Source organism: Crocodylus siamensis, chromosome 14, assembly GCF_052110815.1.
Source record: "Crocodylus siamensis isolate JL-2025a chromosome 14, ASM5211081v1, whole genome shotgun sequence".
Classification (NCBI taxonomy): domain Eukaryota; kingdom Metazoa; phylum Chordata; order Crocodylia; family Crocodylidae; genus Crocodylus; species Crocodylus siamensis.
The window spans coordinates 13,573,046-13,594,636 of NC_143408.1; the positions used below are offsets into that span (position 1 = coordinate 13,573,046).

At 49.5% G+C, this 21,591-nt stretch overlaps 1 protein-coding gene across 1 annotated transcript in view; it reads right to left on the reverse strand.

The window, feature by feature from the left end:
* SLC37A2 (solute carrier family 37 member 2) overlaps positions 1 to 21,591 on the reverse strand; it is a 99,928-nt gene that overhangs the window by 19,928 nt on the left and 58,409 nt on the right. Inside the window, exons 9-13 of the mRNA XM_090027264.1 lie at positions 18,721 to 18,882; positions 16,626 to 16,716; positions 15,926 to 15,988; positions 14,820 to 14,905; positions 6,346 to 6,394 (exon numbers count right to left, since the gene is read on the reverse strand). Of these exons, the coding sequence (XP_089883390.1) occupies positions 6,346 to 6,394; positions 14,820 to 14,905; positions 15,926 to 15,988; positions 16,626 to 16,716; positions 18,721 to 18,882 (451 nt within the window). The remainder of the gene's footprint in view (positions 1 to 6,345; positions 6,395 to 14,819; positions 14,906 to 15,925; positions 15,989 to 16,625; positions 16,717 to 18,720; positions 18,883 to 21,591) is intronic.

Genomic DNA, 21,591 nt, shown 5'->3' on the forward strand with positions numbered 1-21,591 from the left:
TTAATCTAAATCCACCTTTCTGCAGTTCAGACTTTGCAGTTCCATGTCCTATCCTGTGCGCCAAGGAAAAACAGTTGTTTTCTCTTTTTTTAGAGCAACCTTTCAAACATCTGAAAACTACTATCATGTTCCCTCTTAATCTACTTTCACGCACCCAAGCATACCTATATCGCTCAGCCTGTTCTCATATAGTTTACAACTCCACACAAAACTTCCTCTGTAACCTAATTAATAGATTGACACAGTCTTCTCCTATATCTTATATACTATAATTCTCTTGATTTGACCCCAAGTTGTTTGCTTTCTTGGCAATTGCATTACACTGTTGATTCATACAGAATCTGTGATCTAGCAAAGCCCCCAGTTCCTACTCAACAATGGTACTACATAGCTAATCTCCCATTTTGTATTGCTGCATATGGTTTTTCTTCCCAAAGGGTACCACACCTTACAGAATCACAACTGTTTTTCCTTGGCGCACAGGATAGGACATGGAACTGCAAAGTCTGAACTGCAGAAAGGTGGATTTAGATTAAGGCTGGAAGGGCCCCCAGGAGATCATCTAGTCCAGCCTGCTGCTCAAGGCAGAATCGTCCCTGTCTATAGATCCTATACAAGTGTTTGTTTAACCCAGTGAATCTCAATTTTTTTAGACTCAAAGCACCCTTTAGAAAATGCCAGTTCTTAGTTTTCACTTGATCTTTGACTACAGAAAAATAATAGTGCAATTTTTCTAATCAATCTCCATTGTCTTCATAATTAGACTTCAGGGACTTGTTATCCAAACCCCATCAATCTTCTCTTCTTTAGACTAAATAACCCTAGTTCTTAGATTCATTGATACATAGATTGTAAGGCTGGAAGGGATCTCAGAAGATCATTGGGTCCAGTCCCCTGCAACAACCAGGAAAGATAACTGGGGGTCAGGTGACCCCAGCAAGGTGACCGTCCAGTCTCCTCTTGAAGATTTCCAGGGTAGGTGATTGCACCACCTCTGGAGGGAGCTTATTCCCCAGTCTGGACACCCTGACTGTGAAGAAGTTTTTCCTAACGTTGAGCCTCAAATGGTTTTTCAGGAGTTTGTGGCCATTACTCCTGCTTTTCCCCAAGGGTGCCCTGGTGAACAGTTGCTCATTGAGCCCTTGATGTACTCCCCTAGTGTAGCCGTAAGCTGCTACCAGGTCCCCTTTCAGCCTTCTTTTCCTCAGGCTGAAGAGTCCCAAATCCCTCAGCCTTTCCTCATATGGCTTGCCTTTTAAGACTGATCGTATGAATGGCTCTTCTTTGGATTCTCTCAGGCTTGTTCATGTCCTTGTTAAAGCACGGTAAAGCATGCAGTATCCAGCTGCGATCTCACCAGTGCTGAACAGAGCAGAAGAATCACTTCCTTGATTTTGCTGGAGATGCATGCCAGAGTATTATTTGCCTTACTGGCTACAGCATCGCACTGGCAGCTCATATTCATACGGTGGTCTATTATTACCCCCCAGGTCCCTTTCATTTGTGGTGCTAGTCAGCCTGGTGCCGCGAAGCCTATAGGTGTCTTAGGGGTTGCTTGTTGCTGTTTTAACTTTTCCTTGTAAGAAGAGTGCAGGGTTTTCAGTTTTCCCATGCTTCTGGGCTTAGCTGGTCACTACATAAGACTGGGAAGCAATTTTTTCCCTGCCCGTTACTATGAGTTTTACAGATTTCCTGAGAAGCACTGGGTTGCTGCAGGCAAAGTTGGGGATTTTGACTGGGGCGTGCCAATGCTACTGCTGAGACTTAACCCGACCCCACCTCAAAAAAAAAAAAAAAAGAAAAAAAAGCCATGGAGGTTCCTGCTCCTCCACTCAACAGCTGTTTGGACTGCACCAATGGGAGCATTCAATAAGACATGGGAGGTGATAGTACCACTCTGCTTGCCCTGGTTAGGCCTCACTTAGAGTACTTTGCAATTCCAGGCTTTATATTTTAAGAAGGATATGGAGGAACTGTAGAGGGTCTGGAAAGGAGAAGACAAAAATGATACCAGGGTTGACCAGGATTGAAAAGCAAAACATAGGACAGGCTGAGAGCACTAGTCTGTTTTGTTTGGAAAAAAGGAATTAGGAGGATATTATAGCAGTTTTCAAATATTTGAAAGAATGCCATAAGAAAGAAGGAGAACAACTATTCTCCCTTGCCACAGAAAACAGGTAAACACCCGCAACAAAATGGAGGACGAGGATGAGGAGAAGATTCCCATCTTTCACTCTTAATAGTGGAGGGGTTAAGATACTTATCTGAGAAGCAAAAGTTCTAGGGCTGCTTGGCGGGGCAGGGGGTGTGGGGTGGTTAGAACCTGTACACAGTGTGCTAACCACCAAGCCACAGGTCATGCTTTACTCAGGAGTACTGTCTGGTACTCCTTTTGAAATTGAGAACTCTGCCTCTTGCATTTAATAGCCATAATAATGGTGAAAAAAGAGATTAGAGGGCACTGCAAGAAAGAAAGTTTCTGCTCCACTGGGAGCAAGGTTCCACTCTCTTTGCTAGGCCAGCAGACACCTCACTGAGCCCCACATCCCTGGTTGTTCCCTTCCTCCTGGCCCCACATACCCACGCCCCCAACCTACCACCCTCTCATGACTGCCCAGGGGGCCATCTTCAAATTAAGTGCTAGAGAAGGGACTGGTAGTGGTGTGATGATTATATGTTTTTATTGTTTGTTTGGATGTTATACGTTGAAAGTGTTTCTTTGAATGGGTTTTATTCTGGCAAGGAAAGGATTAATGGCTGGGTTTTTTTTGTTTGGGTTGGGTGCTGGGTATGGCCTAATGGCCATCCTCTGGATGGTGCTAGAAGGGCCCCTGCTTGGGGATCTCTGGCTCTTTCTAGAAGTTGGTAAGGGAAGGAAATATAAGCAGGGAAGCCTGCTGCTATGAAGCCCCAGAGAATGAAGACACAGGAGTCTGCTACATTAGGTTTCCTATGCGTCCGGATTTTCCCAGACATGGCCTCTTTTCTAGTCCCCTGTGCTGGGTCTGGGTGGGTTTTTTTAAATGCAAGGAAAAATTCCATTATTTCCTCCCCCCCATCCATTTTCAATATAGCTACCACTTGGTAAAACTACAGTTCCCAGAATACCAAGTGCGGTGCACGCACGATTGGGAACCAAGTTTGTGATTTAGCTTTGCTCCGCTGGTGGGAGCAAGGGGAGGGTGAGCAGAGGCAAGGAGAAAGGAGAACAGAGGGTCGGGAGTGGGGGGCACCGGCAGGGCTGAGGAGGTAGGGGCTGCAGGTCAAAATGGGGGCACTGGCAGGGCTGGGGCTGTAGGAGGCAGGAAGCTGGGAGTGAGGGGCAGGGGGTGGGGAGGGGCTGCAGGTCTAGAGACAGCAGGGCTGGCGGGGCAGAGGTCTGCAGGTTGGGAGTGAGAGGTACTGCCAGGGCTGGTGGTCCAGAGGCTGCGAGTCAGGAGTGCAGGGCACCACAGGGTTATGGGGGGCAGGGGGTTGCAGGTTGGGAGCGAGGGGCACTGAGGGAGGCTGGTGACTGTGGGTTGGGTGTGTGGGGCACAAGCAGCACCAGGGGGCTGCAGGCCGGGAATGAGGGGCACCACAGGGTTATGGGGAGCAGGGGGCTGCATGTTGGGAGTGAGGGGCACTGGAAGGGGGGCAGGGGGCTGCGGGGAGGGAGGGTAGGTGACTGAGGGTAAGTGACTGTGGGGCACAGGCAGCACCAGGGGGCTACAGGCCAGGAGTGAGGGGCACCAGTAGGGCTGGAGGGTGCTGTGGCTGGTCAGTGAGGGGCAGCAGAATGGGCAGTGCACCAGCATGTCACTGCCCCCCACATCATATTCCTGCTAACCCACCCCCCTCATATCCTCTCTTCCCCCCCACCAGATGTCCTTTTTGGACCTGGAAATATGGTAACCCTATACATGGGGACTGTAGCTGAAAAGGCGGGGAAGTGGGGCAGAGGCAACCTTCTGAGGGAAGCAGAGAAGCCAAGACCTCCAGGGACAAGGAGAAGTTCATTGCAGGGACAGTGATGATTCCTGCCTGCCACTGAACCCAGCCGGGGACTGAGAAGTAAGTCCTGGCTAGGGATAAGAGTGAAAGGAGAGGTCAGAAGATAATGTGTTTTTAAACATTTATTTTGTTTCTGTCTTTTTCAGTTCTGTTGTAATGTTTTCCCTAATTATTAAAGTTGGATTTTACATCCCTATATCTAACTGTCCTGTAATTGAGTATCTCACCTCATGGGGAGTTTAACTGTACCTTTGTGGCCTTCGCTGACTTCAGAGTCTCATCATAGATGGTAAATTTTGTACAAAGAAGGCAGACGGCCTCAGTTTCAAATCCCCTCTTGTTTCCCAGGGGAGTGCTCATTCAGCTATTTGTGGGAACTGATGAGAGGCATTTCTCTCTCTCATTTTTTATGTTGCCAGTGCCTATGCCCAGTCTGAGTGAATCCATAGCTAGTCATCCACAGGGGCAGGGCTATGTATCCAGGAACTGAACATCAACCTGTGCACAAGTGACATTTCTCCTTTCTTTGTGTAGCCCTTGCATGTGTCTTTGTTGATTTAATCTTTTTGTCTAGCCTCTGATTTCCAATTATTGAGATACCTTTGAACTTTAAAACTACCCACTAGGGTGATTCCAACCCCCTCTCCAAATGTCTTCTCCCAAACTAAGTAATAATACATCCTGATATAATTATCAAAATTTCTCCAGGGAGATCCAAGGAGGAGATGACTCATTTAGGAAACCAGACAAGTGATGATCAGGGATCTGGGTTTTCCATTCCCAATGGGAAAACAGATACAAATGTAGATTTCCACCTTTACCAAAGGAAAACACAGATTTCTCATTTTAATGGAGAAACTTGCAGATTTTGCACTTTCACAAAGAGCTCTCTGTAAGCTGGAAGAGTTCCAGCCTGCAAGGGGCTGGGGGAGAGCAGGAGCGGGGCAGTCAGACAGGGCACCATGTGCACATGGCCACCATTCAGCCCGGAAAGCCACTCCCATAGGTAAGTCTGGGTGCAGGGGGGATTGAGAGAGGGAGAGGGGAAGCAAGTTGAGCAGGGCTGGGCCTGGGAGGGCTTGGAGCCCAGGGCAGGTATGCACAGCTGCTGAGCCCCAGCAGGGAGCGGGCCAGCAGCTCATTTGGGTGGCTGGGCGGTGGGGCTAGCTCCCTGCTGCTGTGTACACTCCTGGGGGGTAGGGGGAACATGTGTGAGGACAGGGGTAGGCTGCTTGCTTCAGGCTCAAGGTCCCTGTTCTGCTGCCATTCTGCAGGGCCTCTGCGGTCTGGTAAAGCAAGACTCAACACAGCAGGGCAGAGCGGAGGCGGGTGGGGAAGCTCCTTGCCACTGCGAGCTCCGCAGTGCCCTGGCGATGCACCCCCTGCCTGCCCCACAGTAGCAGGGGGCAGCAGCGCAGTTGTACTCCCCACTGGAGGCCCCAGCAGAGGGCAGCAGGGTGGGGAGCCTGAGCCCACAGCAGGCAGCCCGCCCCAGCCCTGCACACAGATCTGGGGGGCATGGGTCCCCCCTGCCCCCCAGGAGTGAATGCAGTGCTGGGGATCCATGCCCCTCACCCACCCAAGCCCGCATCTGCCCAACATAGGCTCTGCTGTAGCCATGCTGTCCATGGGGGAGGGGGAACCAGGCCCAATGCTCTCCTACACTGCCGCAGCCACCACCTCTGGCGGGTGGTAGCCAGGGCTTGGATGCTTCTGCAGGGGGCTGCAGACCTGGGTCCCTGGACCTGTAGCCCTGGTAGCTGAGGGCCCCCTCCAGCAGGACTGGTGTGGTCAGGGCACAGTGGGTGGGGGGAGTGAAGGGCACCAGCAGATTTGGGGGGCTGTGGAGTGAGGGGCCAGGACCTGCATTCAGTGAGCTAAGGGGACAGGGGGAGCTCTTATTTTCTTATTTAGTTTCTTTAAAAACCCAAAATCAAATACCAAAATTTATAGGTATTTAGAATTAATTTTATTATAGTAATTGAGGTACTGGTAGGTTTCCAAATTGCTTCATCGATAAAACATTGTGTTCAACTGATACATATCATACACACACACACACACACACACACACACACATTATATACACACACGTGTGCACGCACACACTTTAAATACCTCAATAAAACATTGTGTTCAATTGATATACACACGTGTGTGTGTGTGTGTGTTTATATCAGTTGAACACAATGTTTTATTGATGTATTTACAGTGTGGCCTTATATATATAGTGGCCTTTCTTTTTAATCACAGATTCGGGGGGTTTAAATCAGAGATTTTCCAGTATTTTGCCAGGGAAAACCAAAATCCCTGATGATTAGTTTGTTCATAAGAATCTGAAATGTGTATTACCTATAGAAGTACCAAGTCCATTCTGGCCCACATGATTGTACAGGAACAGCTGGAAGAGAAGACTTTGATTAAAGCAGCTGGATGGATTTACAATCTACCTCAGCAAACTCCCATTTTCTGCCATGAACCTTAGAAGGTAAATGGTATGATGTACTCAGAGTAATTGGTATAAGGGCACTTCCAAAGAATGCTCTTTCTTCACTGAGAACATTTTAGTTTGCAGTGATACAAGGCTCTTGAGCTCTGAGTCAAATTCTTTTAGATAAAGGGAGCACAACATTTTCAACTTTTCAAGGTCTGACACTAAAGCCATCTTCAGCAGGTACCGAGTACATAGCAACCATTCCCACTGAGACCAGGAGTAGGTGTAGAGTCCCTCTGAGTGTCAGTCCTCATGTAGGAGGAAGAAAGTTTGTTTGCTCCAATACAAGGGCATACAATACCCATCCTCAGGTCTAAGATAAAAGCATATACTTAGTATTTGGTTAGGCTGTACTTGCTTCTTCCCTAAACCTGAAGAAGGGCACTCTGTGCTTCAAAGTTTGTCTCCCAAATAAATTACATTACCAAAAAAACTGCGCTTCTCACAAATTCAATGGACCATCATACCTACTACACCATTCTGATACCACTACTTGCCCTCATATATACATTTAAGGTCTCAGTTTAGTCCTAGTTGTGTCTGAGAGATCTTTAGGGCCAGAACACACATGCTTCCTTCCAACTTCAAATGGAAATGCCCACCAAGTTTGTCCTTTCCTTTGGACAACTTTTATAGGAGGGTAACCCACATGGCAGTAGATAAGATTTGATACTCTCTATGTATGCACTCTAGAACTGGGTGCATTCTGCCTGGAGGCAGAAACAGAAATACCAGTTCTGTGCTCTTTTCTGTTCCTACCTCCAAAAGAGTGAAACAGGCATCACACTCACACACACACAAACACACTCTCTCACACACACACACACACACACGGAGAATTCCAACAGCTGAGTTGCAAGTAGCACTGGATTATTTAATGAGGCACCTGTCCCTAGTGGAGAGGGTTTTAGGAAACCTTCAAGAACTGAGAGCACAAGTGCAAGCTTGCAGACGAAGCAGAGACTCACTGTAGCATTTTAAGGACATAACTACTCTCATTCCTGATGGCTTAAAAATGTTATTTAGAGGTTTGTTCTTGGGAATTGGCTTGTAGGTAAAGTAGATATTGCATTAGAACAATGGTCCAGGGGAATGGCTATGGTTAATTGGTTTCTAAAAGCCTGTTTGTGACAAAATTTCCTTCAAGACCCACTGTGTCTGAAGCCAGCAGACACACAGGTTAGGAAATTGAAGACACACACCACACTGTTCCATAACATAAACAGCGTCCCCAAACAGAGATAAGGGACTCTGAAGCATTGGCACTAGGTCTCTGTGCCCAACTACAGAGCCCTTGGGATTTCCGGCTTTGGTGGACATACCAGATTAGGAGACTGATGAATAACCAAACTAAATGTGTGCATGTGATGGGTTTGGGAAGCAAAAGTATATGCTGACAAAATAGAATGTGGACAGTATGACAACCATAGGGAGAACACCCATGAATGAAGAGTCATCAGCGGGGAGAAAGAATACAAAAGGAGGGATTTCAGAGAAGCAAAGGGTCCCCAAGGGGGAAACCCAAGGCCACCATGGACAGAAGCCACACCACCAGCCCATCTCCCCCACCCCATTGCGAGGTGGGTGGGAGGGAGAGAGGTTGGGCTTCAGTCCTCAACTTCCAGGCTACTGACACCTGACTTTCAAGAGAATCTCAGGATGAAGCTTGTGTTCTGGCCAGACATACCTTCCCTTTGTAACAGCTCTAGGACTGGTAGATATAGAATCTGTTTGCCTTGCCTACATTATTGTCTGTTATCACTGCGTATCAATAAAATTCACCTATTATCAAATGGAGAAGTTGTGGTTGGTCTGAGGGCTTGGGTCTGCTCAGATCAAGGTATCTGGATCATAAATCCAGTGCCAAAAATTCCAACCTGCTGAGGGGAGAGAGCCATACACATGTAGCAGCATTTTAACAGGCAAGACAGTCTGTCAGTTCAACCAGTGCCCATCCTACCCAATCACAATGGGCAGAGTTAGAACTACAGGCTCTGAGACATCTCTGGAGAGGTTTGCTGATCACTGTCAGCAAAATGGTCCCAACAGGAGGTTACATTTGCCACCTATACTTGCAATTATTTTTGCAGAGAGTCTTTCTATGAGGACTGTGAATTTAGCAAGTCAAACATAGGGAAGTGTTGGTGGAGGGCAGGAATCAAGCAATAGTCTCTCATTTGGGTTTCAGTCCTACGGTCTGACTGCTAGATGAAAGATGCCAGCAGCTGGTAACTGGATAACCAGTCAGGCATATCCATTGCCAAGATTCAAATTCAGGTGAAGCAATAAACATTTATTTGGCTCTGTGGTGCTATTCAGTACTACAGTAGGGCAAAAGGCCCCATTTCTGCTGGGAAAGCAGGACATCCCATGCTGTGTTCTGGTCTTCTCACTGTGTTTTGGATTAGTGATAAGCTCTGGCACAGGCACTTGTGGGACAGGGCAGAATTACAACCAAGGGACAGGTAGCATTTTCCTCAAAACATGGAACATTCAGCTTGGTTTTAGATGTGAACACTGGAGGCCAAAATGAAGCCACTCTGGTACACATAAGTGGGCAGAACATTTACCCCTCGGGGAAATCTAACACAGAAATAGAGTTAGAACAGGGGTTGGCAACTTTTTTGGCCGGAGTGCCAAAAACACTCCGACTTCCACCCATGCCTCCACTTGGCGTGTCAGGAGCAGACTGGAGGAGCTGTGAGAGGCCCAATTCTCATTGGCAGTGGGTGCATGAGTGCCTGGGGGCACACAGCAGGGGAGGGGCTGGGGTTACAGTGCCCAAGGTGCACGTGCAGCCGTTACTGCTGCGGAGCCAGTGCTGGGGCTCCAGACCTGGTGCATCTGCCTGACACAAGCAACCCAGGTTCCAGGCAGCTGCTGCCTGCTACAGACCCTGGGTAGCTTCCAGCAGGGATTGCAGCCTCCCAGCTGCCTTCTGTAAGTAGTCCAGGCTCTGTGGCTGGCTGCGGCACATCAAGCAAAATGGCCTCGTGTACCATGCTCTGGCATGCATTCCAGGGGTTGCTGACCCCCGAGTTAGCAAGTTTCCTTCTCCAGAACTAGAGTACCTCTGGATTTCTTGCAATGCTGTGTTTTGGTTATATTAAGGAGTTATCAGTACTGGCTGCACGTTCTTCCCCTGGCTCTGGCCTCCAGGACCACACACCACGCTGGCTGGGCAGTTCCCTCAGGCTCAGCCCCTACCCTGCCCTCTTCCCTCCCTCCCTCACTGTGGGTGCCTCAATCTGCCTTCCCCCCCCCCCAGACTGGAGAGAGCTGCAGGAGCTGCTCTTCACACTGCCTGGCTGCCACATGCATGTGTGCATATACACATGCACATGATGCCCCCTGCCTGATCACCAGGAATCATGTTTTCCATTCAACCCCAAAAAAGTGACAAAAATGCAGGTTTTCTCCTTTATAGGAGTAAAATGAGGGAAACAATGGGTTTCCCCTTGCAGGTTGGCAAAGTTCTAGCTTGCAAGGGGCTGGGGGAGTGGGAAGAGGGCGACAATCAGGTAGAGTGCCACATGCATACATATACGCGTGGCAGCCAGACAGCATGGAAAGCAGCTCCTGCAGCTCCCTGCCAGTGTTCCCTCTAAGCTGCATGGCATATGTGGACACGCAGGTGCACTCATCCTGCACTGTCAGGTGTGCCCGCGCAGCCATGCATGCCGCACGGCTTAGAGGGAACACTACTTCCTGCAGGTAAGTTGGGGTGGTGGGGGGGGGAAGTAGGGTGCCCATAGTGAAGAAGGGAAGGAGGTAGTTGGGCAGGGATGAGGATAGGGGCATTGCCCAGCCAGGGCTGTGAGTGGGGCTTGGGGTCCAGAGCTGGGGTGGGAGTCTGCAGCCACAGGGCCTGGGTGGGGAGTGAGATGGAGCCACAGGCAGCTCATCCAGGGAGCAGCAGGGGGGTGGAGGGGGAGACAGGGGTGGCTTCCCATCACTGTGCACACTCCTGGGGGATGGGGGGGAAGGCATGGGGGGTGTATGCCCCCCAGATTTGTGCACAAGATGAAGGCAGACGTGGGCTGCCCAATGCAGGCTCAGGGCTCCCCACCCTGCTGCCCTCCACCTGAGTCCTCCACAACCCAACAGGCAGGACCTGGCACTGCAGGGCAGAGCGGAGAGTGCTTAATGCCACTGCCAGGAACCCCGCACCACCATGACAAAGTGCCCCATGCCCACCCAACAGCAGCAGGGGTGGCAGCCAATGTTCCCTCCAAGGAGCAGTGGTCCATGAGCGTGCTGCCTTGGTCCCGTGTGGGACACTTACTGAAAAGGGGGCTGAGGGCTGGGGGCCAGAGGCTGGGGGCTGGAGCTGGGGGCCAGGGGCCGGAGCCAGGGCTGAAACCAAGGGCCAGTGGCTGGAGGCTGGGGCTGGGGCCCAGGAGCTGGAGCTGGAGGCTGGGGGCCAGGGGCTGGGGGCCAGGAGCCGGGTGCCAGAGGCTGGGAGCTGAAGCCAGGAGCCAGGGACTGCAGCTGGAGCCAGCGTGGGCTCCCCTGGCTACGGGGAAGTGCTCTGCTCCCCCACATCAGGGCCTGGGGCGTGTCCTGCAGTGTCCCGGAGCCGGCGGAGCCTCACTGGGGCAGGCAGAGGCTCCTCCCCAAGGTGAGGCAAGGCAAGGATGGAGGCTGGGGCGGGGGGCTGGTGCAGGCTCCGCCGGCTCTGGGGTAGGGCTCCACTCCCCAGCCCTGATGCACCAGGCTTCGGCTCCAGCCTCTCCTGGTGCATGGCCTCAAAAACACTGTGCACAGCTGTGCTTTTAGTTGTGCGTGGCCGCGCACACGTGCACCTTAGAGGGAACCTTGGTGGCAGTGCAGAATTGTGCCCCACACTGCTGCCAGGGAGCACTGCATCATGGTAGTGCAGAGCTCCTGGCTGTGGCACCAAGCCTCCCACCCCTGCTCAGCCCAGGCTGCACCAGGCCCCACCACCTGGGCCACAGAGGCATACCTCAAGGTACCAGCACTGTTCATGAATGCTCCCATATGAGGGCAACAGGGCAGAGAGCCCTGAGCCCACAGAAGGCAGCTTGCATCTCCCATGATGATCTCATGATGTCCTCATGGCAAAACTGGGAAACTGTGTCCTCAACAACCTTCCGGTCCGATGGCTGGGAAACTGGCTCCATGGTCAGACCCAGAAAGTGGTAATTGATGGAACTGAGTCAGCATGCCATATGGTGGCCAGTGGTGTCCCTCAAGGTTCAGTACTTGGACCAGTATTCTTTAATATATTCATTAACAATCTGGATTCAGGTGTCATGCAGATGACACCAAACTATGGGGAAGCACTGTTACATCAGATGATAGGCTGGATTCAAGCTGACCTGGATAGTCTTGCAAGATGGGCAGATATAAACCTAATGACCTTCAACATAGAGAAATGCAAGGTGCTCCACCTCGGGAGAAAAAAACCCCACATCATACCTATAGGCTCAGGGGTGCTTCACTCACTAGTGCTATGTCCAAAAGAGACTTGGGGGTCATGATTGACCACAAGATGCATATGAGCCACCAATACGATGCCGCAGGTGGGAACAAATTCCTGGCTTACATCTACCGATGCATCTCAAACAAGACCCAAGTTGTCATTATCCCATTTTATTCAGCTGTGGTGAGGCTGGAGTACTGAATCCAATTCTGGGCTCCACACTTTAAAATGGAAGTGGAGAAGCTTGAGAGAGTCCAGAGGAGAGCCACGCACATGATCAGAGGTCATGAGAGCAGGCCTTATGTGGAGAGGCTGAGAGGCACAGGACTCTTCAGCCTGGAAAAGCATAAGCTCAGGGGGTACTTGGTGGCAGGCTGTAAGTATATCAGGGGTGTACACCAGAATCTAGGAGAAGGTCTGTTCACCAGGGCTCCCCTGGGGAAAACAAGGTCCAACGGTCACAAACTGCTGGCAAACCATTTTAGACTGGACATAAAGAAGAACTTCTTTACGATCCAAGACTCCAGAGTCTGGAATAGACTCACCCCAGAAGTGGTGCAAGCACCTATTCTGGACATGTTCAAGATGTGTTTGGATGACTACCTTGCTGGGGTCACCTGACCCTGGCCGACTTCCTGCCGTTGGGCAGGGGGTTGGACCAGGTGATCTCATGAAGTCCCTTCCAGCCCTAATGTCTATCAAATCTATGAAAATCTGCACCCCCCACCCCCACAGGCTCCACTCTGGCTGTGCTGTCCATGGGAGAGGGGGAGCCAGGCTCTGAGCTCTGCTTGGGTCACAGCAGCTGCTGCCTCTCATGGGTGGCAGCCAGGGCTCAAGCACTGCTGGGGTGGAAGCAGGGGGCTGCAGGCCCGGGTCCCTGCCCCTGTAGCTCTGGCAGCTGGGGGCCCTGTCTGGCTGGAGTAAAGAGGGCGGGGGGCTGTGGGTTGCGAGCAGCACCCACAGGGCTGGGGGAGGGGCTGTGGCTTGCCAGTATGGGGCAGGGGTAGGGCACCAGCATATCAGGGCTTCTCAGTAGGGCTGTGCAAAGCTTCAGTCTCTGATTCGATTCAGCAAAGATACGGCTGGATTTGGCGGCCAAATCTCTGAATCTGAATTGAATCAAAGGACCCTTTAATCTTTCCAAATCGAATTGGAACCCTCCAAAATCGATTCGGAAAGATTTGGAGATTTGGACATAGGCACAGCTTTAACTGTTTTTGCCACATACCTCTAGGTATCAGGTGGCTCATGAATGCTGTGATGCTGGGGCCGATGGAGTGTCCCACAGGAGCGCAGGGGGCTCCCCAGTGTGCTCGGCAGCAGACCCAGACGTGGACCAGAAGCACTTCTGGTCCACTTCTGAGTCTACCAGAGAGTGAAGGCTGGTGCCTCCTGGGTCTGGGGGGGCACCTGGGGTCCCCCTGTGGCCGTGGTACTTCTGGTCCCCTTCTGGGTTTGCTGCCAAGCACACGGAGGCCCCCCCTCCCCCGTGCTCTTGTGGGATGCCCCAGCATCAGAGCATTCACAAGCTGCACTTGTACCTCAAGCTATGTAGAAAAAACATTTAAAGCTGTGTCTATGTCCGAATCGCTGATTCTTGTTGAATCTTCAGATTCAGATTCATCCAAATAGGATCAGGGATAGTGATCCGAATCAACAAATCGAATCACTGTCCTTGATTTGGTCCAAATCTGAAGCCAAAGCCAAAGCCAATAGGGCCTGTTCCACACACCCCTACTGCTCAGCACCTCAAAGTAGTTGGGGGTGGGGACGGGGACGAGCAGCCACAGCTGGACCTGCATTCTGGTGAGTAAAGGGGCAGGGGGAGCTCTGATTTTCTGTGATAAAATATCCAAAATCAAACATCAAAATATATAGGTATTTAGAATTTATTTTATTGTAATGACTGGGGCACTGGTAAGCTTCCAAATTGCTTTAAAATGCTAAATATATCAATAAAGCATTGTGTTCAACTGATATCTATCTATCTATTTATATAGTCATTTTATTTTAAGTGCAGAAAAATGTGGATTTGGGGTTTTTTATTCAGAGAATTTGTGATTTTTAAACAGAGAAAACCAGGATCCCTGATCAGATCACCCTCCTACCACTCCCCCCAGTCCCACGCAGCCTCTTGCAGACTGGAGCTCTGCCAGACAGCAAGAGGAACCCCGTGGTTTCCTGCATTTTCTCCTTTAAAGGGGAAAATCCAAATTTTTCTAATTTTTTCAATGGCAAATGGAAAAGCTGGATCCCCGGTGATTACCCACTGACAATGGAGCCAAGAGGGTTCCCCTATGTTCCTGGGAACTCCAGCTCTTTAAAAGGAGAAGGGAGGTCAATTTGCTCTCCTCTCATTCACCCTCCAATCCATTTAAAGGCAACTTTGGAGATGTTCCACTGGAGCAGGAAGACAAAGGGGAAAGTTAGGTTCATAGTGACTATCTTAATGAGCACAGCAAAAAATTAGTAAGTCCAGGGCAGAACCAGGAAGCAGAAAGAACTCTGTCAGAAGGAAACCAAGGCTTAAGAGTTTGTAGGAAATAGGATGTGGACTAGACTCCCACAGAGTTGGAGGAGGACCATCTTTACCAAGGTTAAAAAATGATGCCGGGATGAGCAACAGAACAGAGTGTGCTGACTTACTCTGGTCATTTATCTTAGAGTCTAGAGCTACGTCCAATCTAGGAACCACTCCAGGGTGAGAGTTCTTTATGAACAGCTGGATGTGCAAACTGTACTTCACTCTCCTCAGTTAAAGTACAACCACTCATCATAGGAAGCTGGAAACAGGAAGTTTATGCGACTCAAAGGGCAAGAGACCCATATCAAGCTTTCACAACGAGGTGCCAGCAAATGTTTCCCCCCCATCCTAATACATACCATAGGAGCAGCTAGTATCAGCATCACACAGCACGTGGTGGCCCTGCCACCAGTGTAGTCAGAAATGAGACCAGACAGGATGCCCCCTGCATAAGAAAAAGTCAAATACTTCACATTCTCTAGTCAGAAAAGGGGCTTGTCCCAGTGCTACAATCCTACAATATTTCAGGAAGGTGTTAAGGGGCCTGGAGACAGGGATTTACTGTCTAGCATTTTGACTTAAACCAGCAGGGACTTGGGAAGAGTTATAGACAGCTTGCTCACTGAGCCAGAAACCAGAGCAGAGACCAGATTTTTCTTCTCTGTGGTTTTGTTCAGAAACTGAACAGAAATTCTATTCCCCAAACTTTTTCATGGGGCTGGGACGGGGGGGAGCACACACACACAAACACATAAAACTGCTCTTTGGCTTTGAGCTTATTTAACCCTTTGTAAAGCCTTAAAATATGGGTCAATAATTAGAATGAAGAGAGCTGTTTAAAAAACAAAAATAAAACTTATGATTTTCTCTTTCAGCTAAAGTGATCTGCCAAACTCTGTCCCAATTTGAATATACCTTCTATTCCTCCCAAATTCAAGCTTTAGGTAAATTTACTACTGGTTATAAAAGAAGTTTTCATTAGAACTAGGTAAAACTACTGTAAGCAGCAGAACTCTTGTCTATAGAGTGTGGGTTCCACAAATAGTGAATCAATCAGCACAACACATGATATACTGCCCTTCTTTTAGCACCCTGTCCACACTCAAGCACATGCATGTCAGACATCAATTAAACTTGAGAAACCAAGTGCCAGCCAGTTTTTTTCATATTGTGAAACTGAGGCAAAGAAGAACGTAACCTGCATGGTCAAACTTCCCCATTAATTTTGGTGCCCAGTCAGAGAAACTGAGACTGAGGGTTGCAGGCACTGGTCACTGCAACTGTAGCTAAGCTAGATGTTTGCAAGTGAAAAGGTCCCTCTTCCTAAGGGGGGGAAGAACTTGGGTTGGAGAAGAGACAACCCCTAGTTCTGAGTCCCAGCTCTGTGCTTTGGCCACAATCCATCATCCCAACCCATATTTTGCCCCCACCTGGGAAATATAAGCACATGCAAAGAGTTCCAGACCTAGAATGCCACCAGCATCAAAGAGTGTTGACAAGTCCCCAGCCTCCTTGGCACCAAAGTGAGCTGCAAGGAAATGACAAGGGTTCAGAAAAAGTTCAGAGTAAGCTTATTTAAAAAGGCATCTGCCAGATGGGAATTCATTGGTGCTCTTCACAACTCCTTTGGGAACCAATGATTTCTCATGGGAACCCATGAGAACACCTCATTCGCTAAAACCTAACTGGAAAGCACCTACACCCTGACTGCTGAGACATACATAGGCAACATGTAGGGGGAACATGTGCCCCCCCCGAGATTGGATGCTGCTGCCACTGGCTTCTGCAGACAGTTGCTGGTCACCATCCCCACTGCTGCCGGCTTCTGTGGACAGTCACCAAACCCCACCGCTGGCTTCTGCGGGTGGTTGCCAAATGCCGAATGCCACTCGCTTGCTGCTGCAGATGCTGCCACCGGTTTCTGCAGGCAGTTGCCAAACACCACTTACCGCCAGCGACACTGCCACTGGCTTCTGTTGGGTTTCCTCAAAAAACACCAAAACAGGAAGATCTAAGTGGATGCAATCCTTTCTACTTTCTAGAGTTTACAAACAAGGTCCCTCTAGGGGAGGCACTGCATATTCTTGCATGTAACAGAGGTCTCCAACTTGAGCACACACACAAAATATTTAGATAGGATATTTGAAGCTTCCTGAAAAACTTACCAACATTCACAATGTAGAGAGGCAGCCAATACAGGAAAGTGTAGCTGACCAGCTTTGCAAACAACAGGCAGAGTGAGAACTCTACCACACCCTGGGGAAGAAAAAGGGAAACAAAAATATCAGCCAGCATAAAATCCCAAGTCAGATAGCATTGCTCAGACCTCATCATATCCCCTTTCATTTGCTTCTATCCCTAATGTCATTTGTCAGGCACATTAGGGATGCCACAATGTTCATTAAAATTCATGTTAGATTGAAAGGACACAGCATTTTCTGGGCTCTAGATACAAGGAAAACAGAGCAGATATAGCACCACAAATGCTAAAGGGATTCCATTGACCATACCTGCCAAAAGGATTACTAAGTTTTATATAGGGAGCAAGATCCTAAGGGAGCCACTGTTGTATTGGTCTGAAGTACCATGCCCACAGACTTCACTGCCCATCATTAATGAACACAGCATTTTGAGAATTCCCAACAAACAACCAAGAGCATATCAGCAGGATCCCCCAGTGTCCTTGACCATGTAGGTTTAGCACTGGCTTAGGAGAATGTCAGACTATGGGCAGTACAGAAACAACCAGTGCTGTGACTTCAGAGGAGTGTTGCTTAATGCTTAGCTTCAACAAGAGCACTAGACAAAGGCTTAAGTACTGCCTTACCTATGGTATGGTTAGAGTACTGTGCTGGGAAGTCATGCAAGTATAAATTTGAATACCCTGTAGGCAAGCGAGGCATGGGGGGAGGAAGACTAGAATTCACATCCTCTGCTTCCAGGGTATCTGAACCACTCAGCTCTTGGAGCTATAATATCGGTAGGCCCTTTTCCTTCTTCCAAGACTTAAAAAAGTTCACTTACTTGCCCAGCTTAGTTCACAGTTCAGGGTAAGTGCCAAAAATGCACAGGCACATGGCTAGAAAACAGCCACATAGGCACACAAAGGGAGCTCTATCTATTATGACTGAGGTAAGGCACTCCTGAGCTGGGTGATACAGAGCTGCCATCCAGCTAGACTAGCTCACATCGGCTAAGTTGATCTAGTCCATGTAGGAGGCAGAAAGGTCCATTCCCTTCTGGCACCAATGATTTCACTGGTCACTATTTCATCATTAATTAATGACTTGGGCGAAAGATGAAGCTAACCCTTTTCTTGTGCACATCCCCATGGGTGACTAGTGCCTCCTGACTCTGGGAGGGCACCAGCTGCCAACTGCCGACAGAAGAGAAGGGAGCATCCCCCAGTGGCCAATTGCCAACCCTGGAAGTGCCAGCAGCAAAACCAGAAGTGCTGCTAGCGCTTCTCAGGGGGAGCACTGGCCAGCACTCTCCACTCCCTGGCCAGCAAGGCCAGTCTCAGGGGGGGCACATGTCCCCCCAGTGCCTCCTGCACTGCACATTGCCTATGCACATCTCATCAGTCATGCCCCCTCTCTTGGTTCATAGATTCATAGATGTTAGGGTCGGAAGGGACCTCAGTATGTCAGACTCTGACCCCTGCCCTGGGCAGGAAAGAGTGCTAGGGTCAGATGACTCCAGCTAGGTGCTTGTCCAGTCTCCTCTTGAATACCCCCAGGGTAGGGGAGAACACCACCTCCCTTGGAAGTCCATTCCAGATTCTGGCAACCCTTCCTGTGAAGAAAGTTTTTCTAATGTCCAACCTAAATCTGTGGCCATTGTTCCTAGTTACTCCAGGGGGTGCCTTAGTAAACAGAGCATCTCCTATTCCCTGCTGCCCTCCCCTGATGAATTTATAGGCAGCCACAAGATCACTTCTCAGCCTTCTCTTGTGAAGGCTGAAGAGATCTAGGTCCCTCAGTCTCTCTTCTTACGGCCTCTCCTGCAGGCCTCTGACCATAAGTGTGGCCTTCTTCTGAACCCTCTCAAGATTCTCTGCATCCCTCTTCAAGTGCGACGCCCAAAACTGGACGCAGTATTCCAACTGCAGTCTGACCAGTGCCGGGTTACTTAGGTGATACCAGTTCACAGCAAGTGGCATCCAATATCCTGTGGAACACTTGTCCTCTGCATCGCACCATCATAGCTCTGCCCCTTAGCACAGCTACAACACATCTGCAGCATGGCACTGCTACTCACAGGGATCCTGAGGGCTCCAAGGAAGCTGATAGCTTCAGGATGTTCAGATCGTTCTTTGGGACTCTCAGAGGACTCCACTGTGCTCTCTTGAGTATGGCTGGAGGCAGCATGGTTTCCATCAGCAGAGAACATCCCTTCAGGGTCTTTCTCCTCTGATTCCATCTGAAATGGTATTTACCCAGAGGTTTAGGTTCAGACAGCTACAGTAGAAACCTACCCCACTCTGATCAGTCATGGCTACAGAGTCATTCATCCCTTAGCTCAGGGTTCAGCAACTTTTTGCTGCCATGATTTGGAGCTTGTGACCTGGTCCGCTACTGTGGGGTGCAAGCTTTGACCCCCGTGGAGAGTTCAAGCCACTTTTGCTTACCTTCACTGAAGATACCACTGCCACAGAGGGGCCAGATAAGTATAGGCATGAGAGCAGCAAAAAAGAACTGCAGAGGAAGAAGCTGTGGAGGGGGTAGGTAGGCGGTTCAACATAGATACATTCCACTCTATTCCCCTGTGTTGCCCTGGGCCAGGCTGAACCTTCCCAGGCTGGATCCAACCTCTCTGCAAGTTGAGTCCAGCCCTTGGACTGTAGGTTGCTAATCCCTGCTTTAGCTGCCAGGTGGTTAGCACAGTGCTGTCTGAGCTTACTATTCAAGATAATATGGGGGAATCCTGAGTAGCCATTTGGTTCTGCATGGCTAGCCTGCTGTGAAAAGCTCTGGCATAAGAGACTCACACTCAGAGTACATCTTCACCACAACAGCAACCTGCCCTGGCTGGACTGTTCCTTTTCACCCACTCACTCCGACGTACTTCCACATTTAGCACAAACAAGAGCTTGGCTTGTGGGTTCTGCTCCTAGCAGCAGCTCTCAACTACAGTGGAGACTGGAATCATGAAAGCAGTTATAGAGGGACACCCCAAAGTGGGCCCACTTGCCTACAAAGCCCACACCCAAAAGCATGCAAGAGTGAATGGGTATGGGGAGCTTGGGGAAAGCTCAGCTGGGATACACTGTTGCCATGTGGTAGACAGGCTCTTAAGGTCCTCATTCCTACAGCCTCACCATTACGTCAGACTCAATGTAAACAGGGAGACACTCCCCCGAAAACTCTTTCTGGCCTCATGGTTAAGTGCTTGGTTTTTTTTTCAAAGATTAATTGATGCTATGACACTGGAGCCTACAGAGAGCTTGAAAGCACTACCATGCAAGCAAGGTTTTTGTTTTGTTTTGATTTATTTAAATTAGTATCTACGGCCAAATTAGCCAAAACTAATTCCAGATCCAAGAGTCCAGAACCATAAGTGGCCCTACTACTGGCAAACATCCTCCACCCTTGCCTGGGGCTTCAGATGTTTCCAAAACTTTTGGCGGGCATCCTACTTGCAGGCCCAAGCCCAGAGGCTTGGGGTTCGGATGCCCCTGAGCTTTGCTTGCCCTCAGCCATACGGCCCTCAGAGCAAGCAAGGGAGGAGACTCCTATTTCCATAAACTGGGCTTAAACCCATTGCACCTTGGCGGGTGCTGAACCACGCCAGAAGAGCAGTTCTCCTGTGCAGTGGCTCAGAAAAACTGCCTTCCTGGACACAGATACATGATATTTCCCCTGCCATGTTAAGAAGCCACTACACTTGATCTGAGCCTTCAAGAGGCTCAGAGTGAGGTACTTCATTAATTTCAACACATTTAACTCAAAGTCAGTGCTAGAGGAATTGCGGGGGTGGAGTGGTGGGGTGGAGCCCTGCCACCACCTACAAGCAGGAGTGTGTTTGGGGGTGGCCAGAGTGTGGGGAGAGGAGCAAACTTTACCCCCATTAATTCAGCATGACACACTTCTATGAAGTCCACACAGTTCGCAGACAGAGCCCAGCCCACTTGAAGAGGGACAGGTGATCTCTAGGTCTGTTCATAGAAGATTTTAATCACATTGGAATGGGGAAACCAGCTGGTGATGAACTAAGATAGCCCCAAGGATGGGAAAAGACACAGGGAAAAGGCAACTAGGCCCATGCCAAGGATCCCAGATTACCCTAACCTGGGTTCAAGAAAGGGATAGAACTAAGGTTTGTCTACATGGAAAGGATTTGCTAGCAGAATTACAGTATGGTTCTAAAATTATGCTATTACAGTCCTGCCAGCAAGTTTCCATCTAAACTGGGCCAAATACTGCTGCTGTTATGTCTCAAATGAAGCACATGAAAAGGTACACCACAGTCCAGTATTGAAAAGAAGGAGGGTATGATCAGACCTGACCCTAGCAGGGTGCAGGGCCTGATGCAAATCAGCCTGTGCAGGGCCAACTTAACAGGTGAGAGCTGCTGCTAGGACCAGAACCCACAAGCCAAGCCCTTGTTTGTGCTAAAGCCCTTGTTTGTGTTAAAGGTGTGTGGTGGGGGGGGTCTCTGTGCTTCTTCCGCAGTATGGGGCTGAGCTGCCAGCTCTAGGTGGGCCCCACAGGAGGGGCTGCAGCGCTCCACCCTGCTCTGCAGGGGCTCTCCCAAAGCATGGGGGCCCAAGGCGGTCGCCCCAATTCACCATACCCTAGAGACAGCTCTGGGTATGATCCACTATGAGCTTTTACAAGGCAAGTTACACCTGGCTCCAGCCATGGCTGTGAATCTCAGGGAGATCAAATAGCATGCAAAAGAAAATGGACTGTGCTATAAAAAAAATGGGTCACAGAAACAAGACAGACCTAAAAAAATGCATTTTGAATCATGATGACAACTGAAAAGATTTTACTAGAAATGTCCCCACTCCCAGTGACCAGTCCCTTTATATCAGTCATCCACTGTGTACATTATTTGTCACACCTTCACTCTGGGCTCATCATAGATCTTTAGCTATTTTACCCCAACCCCCACCATCATTAATTA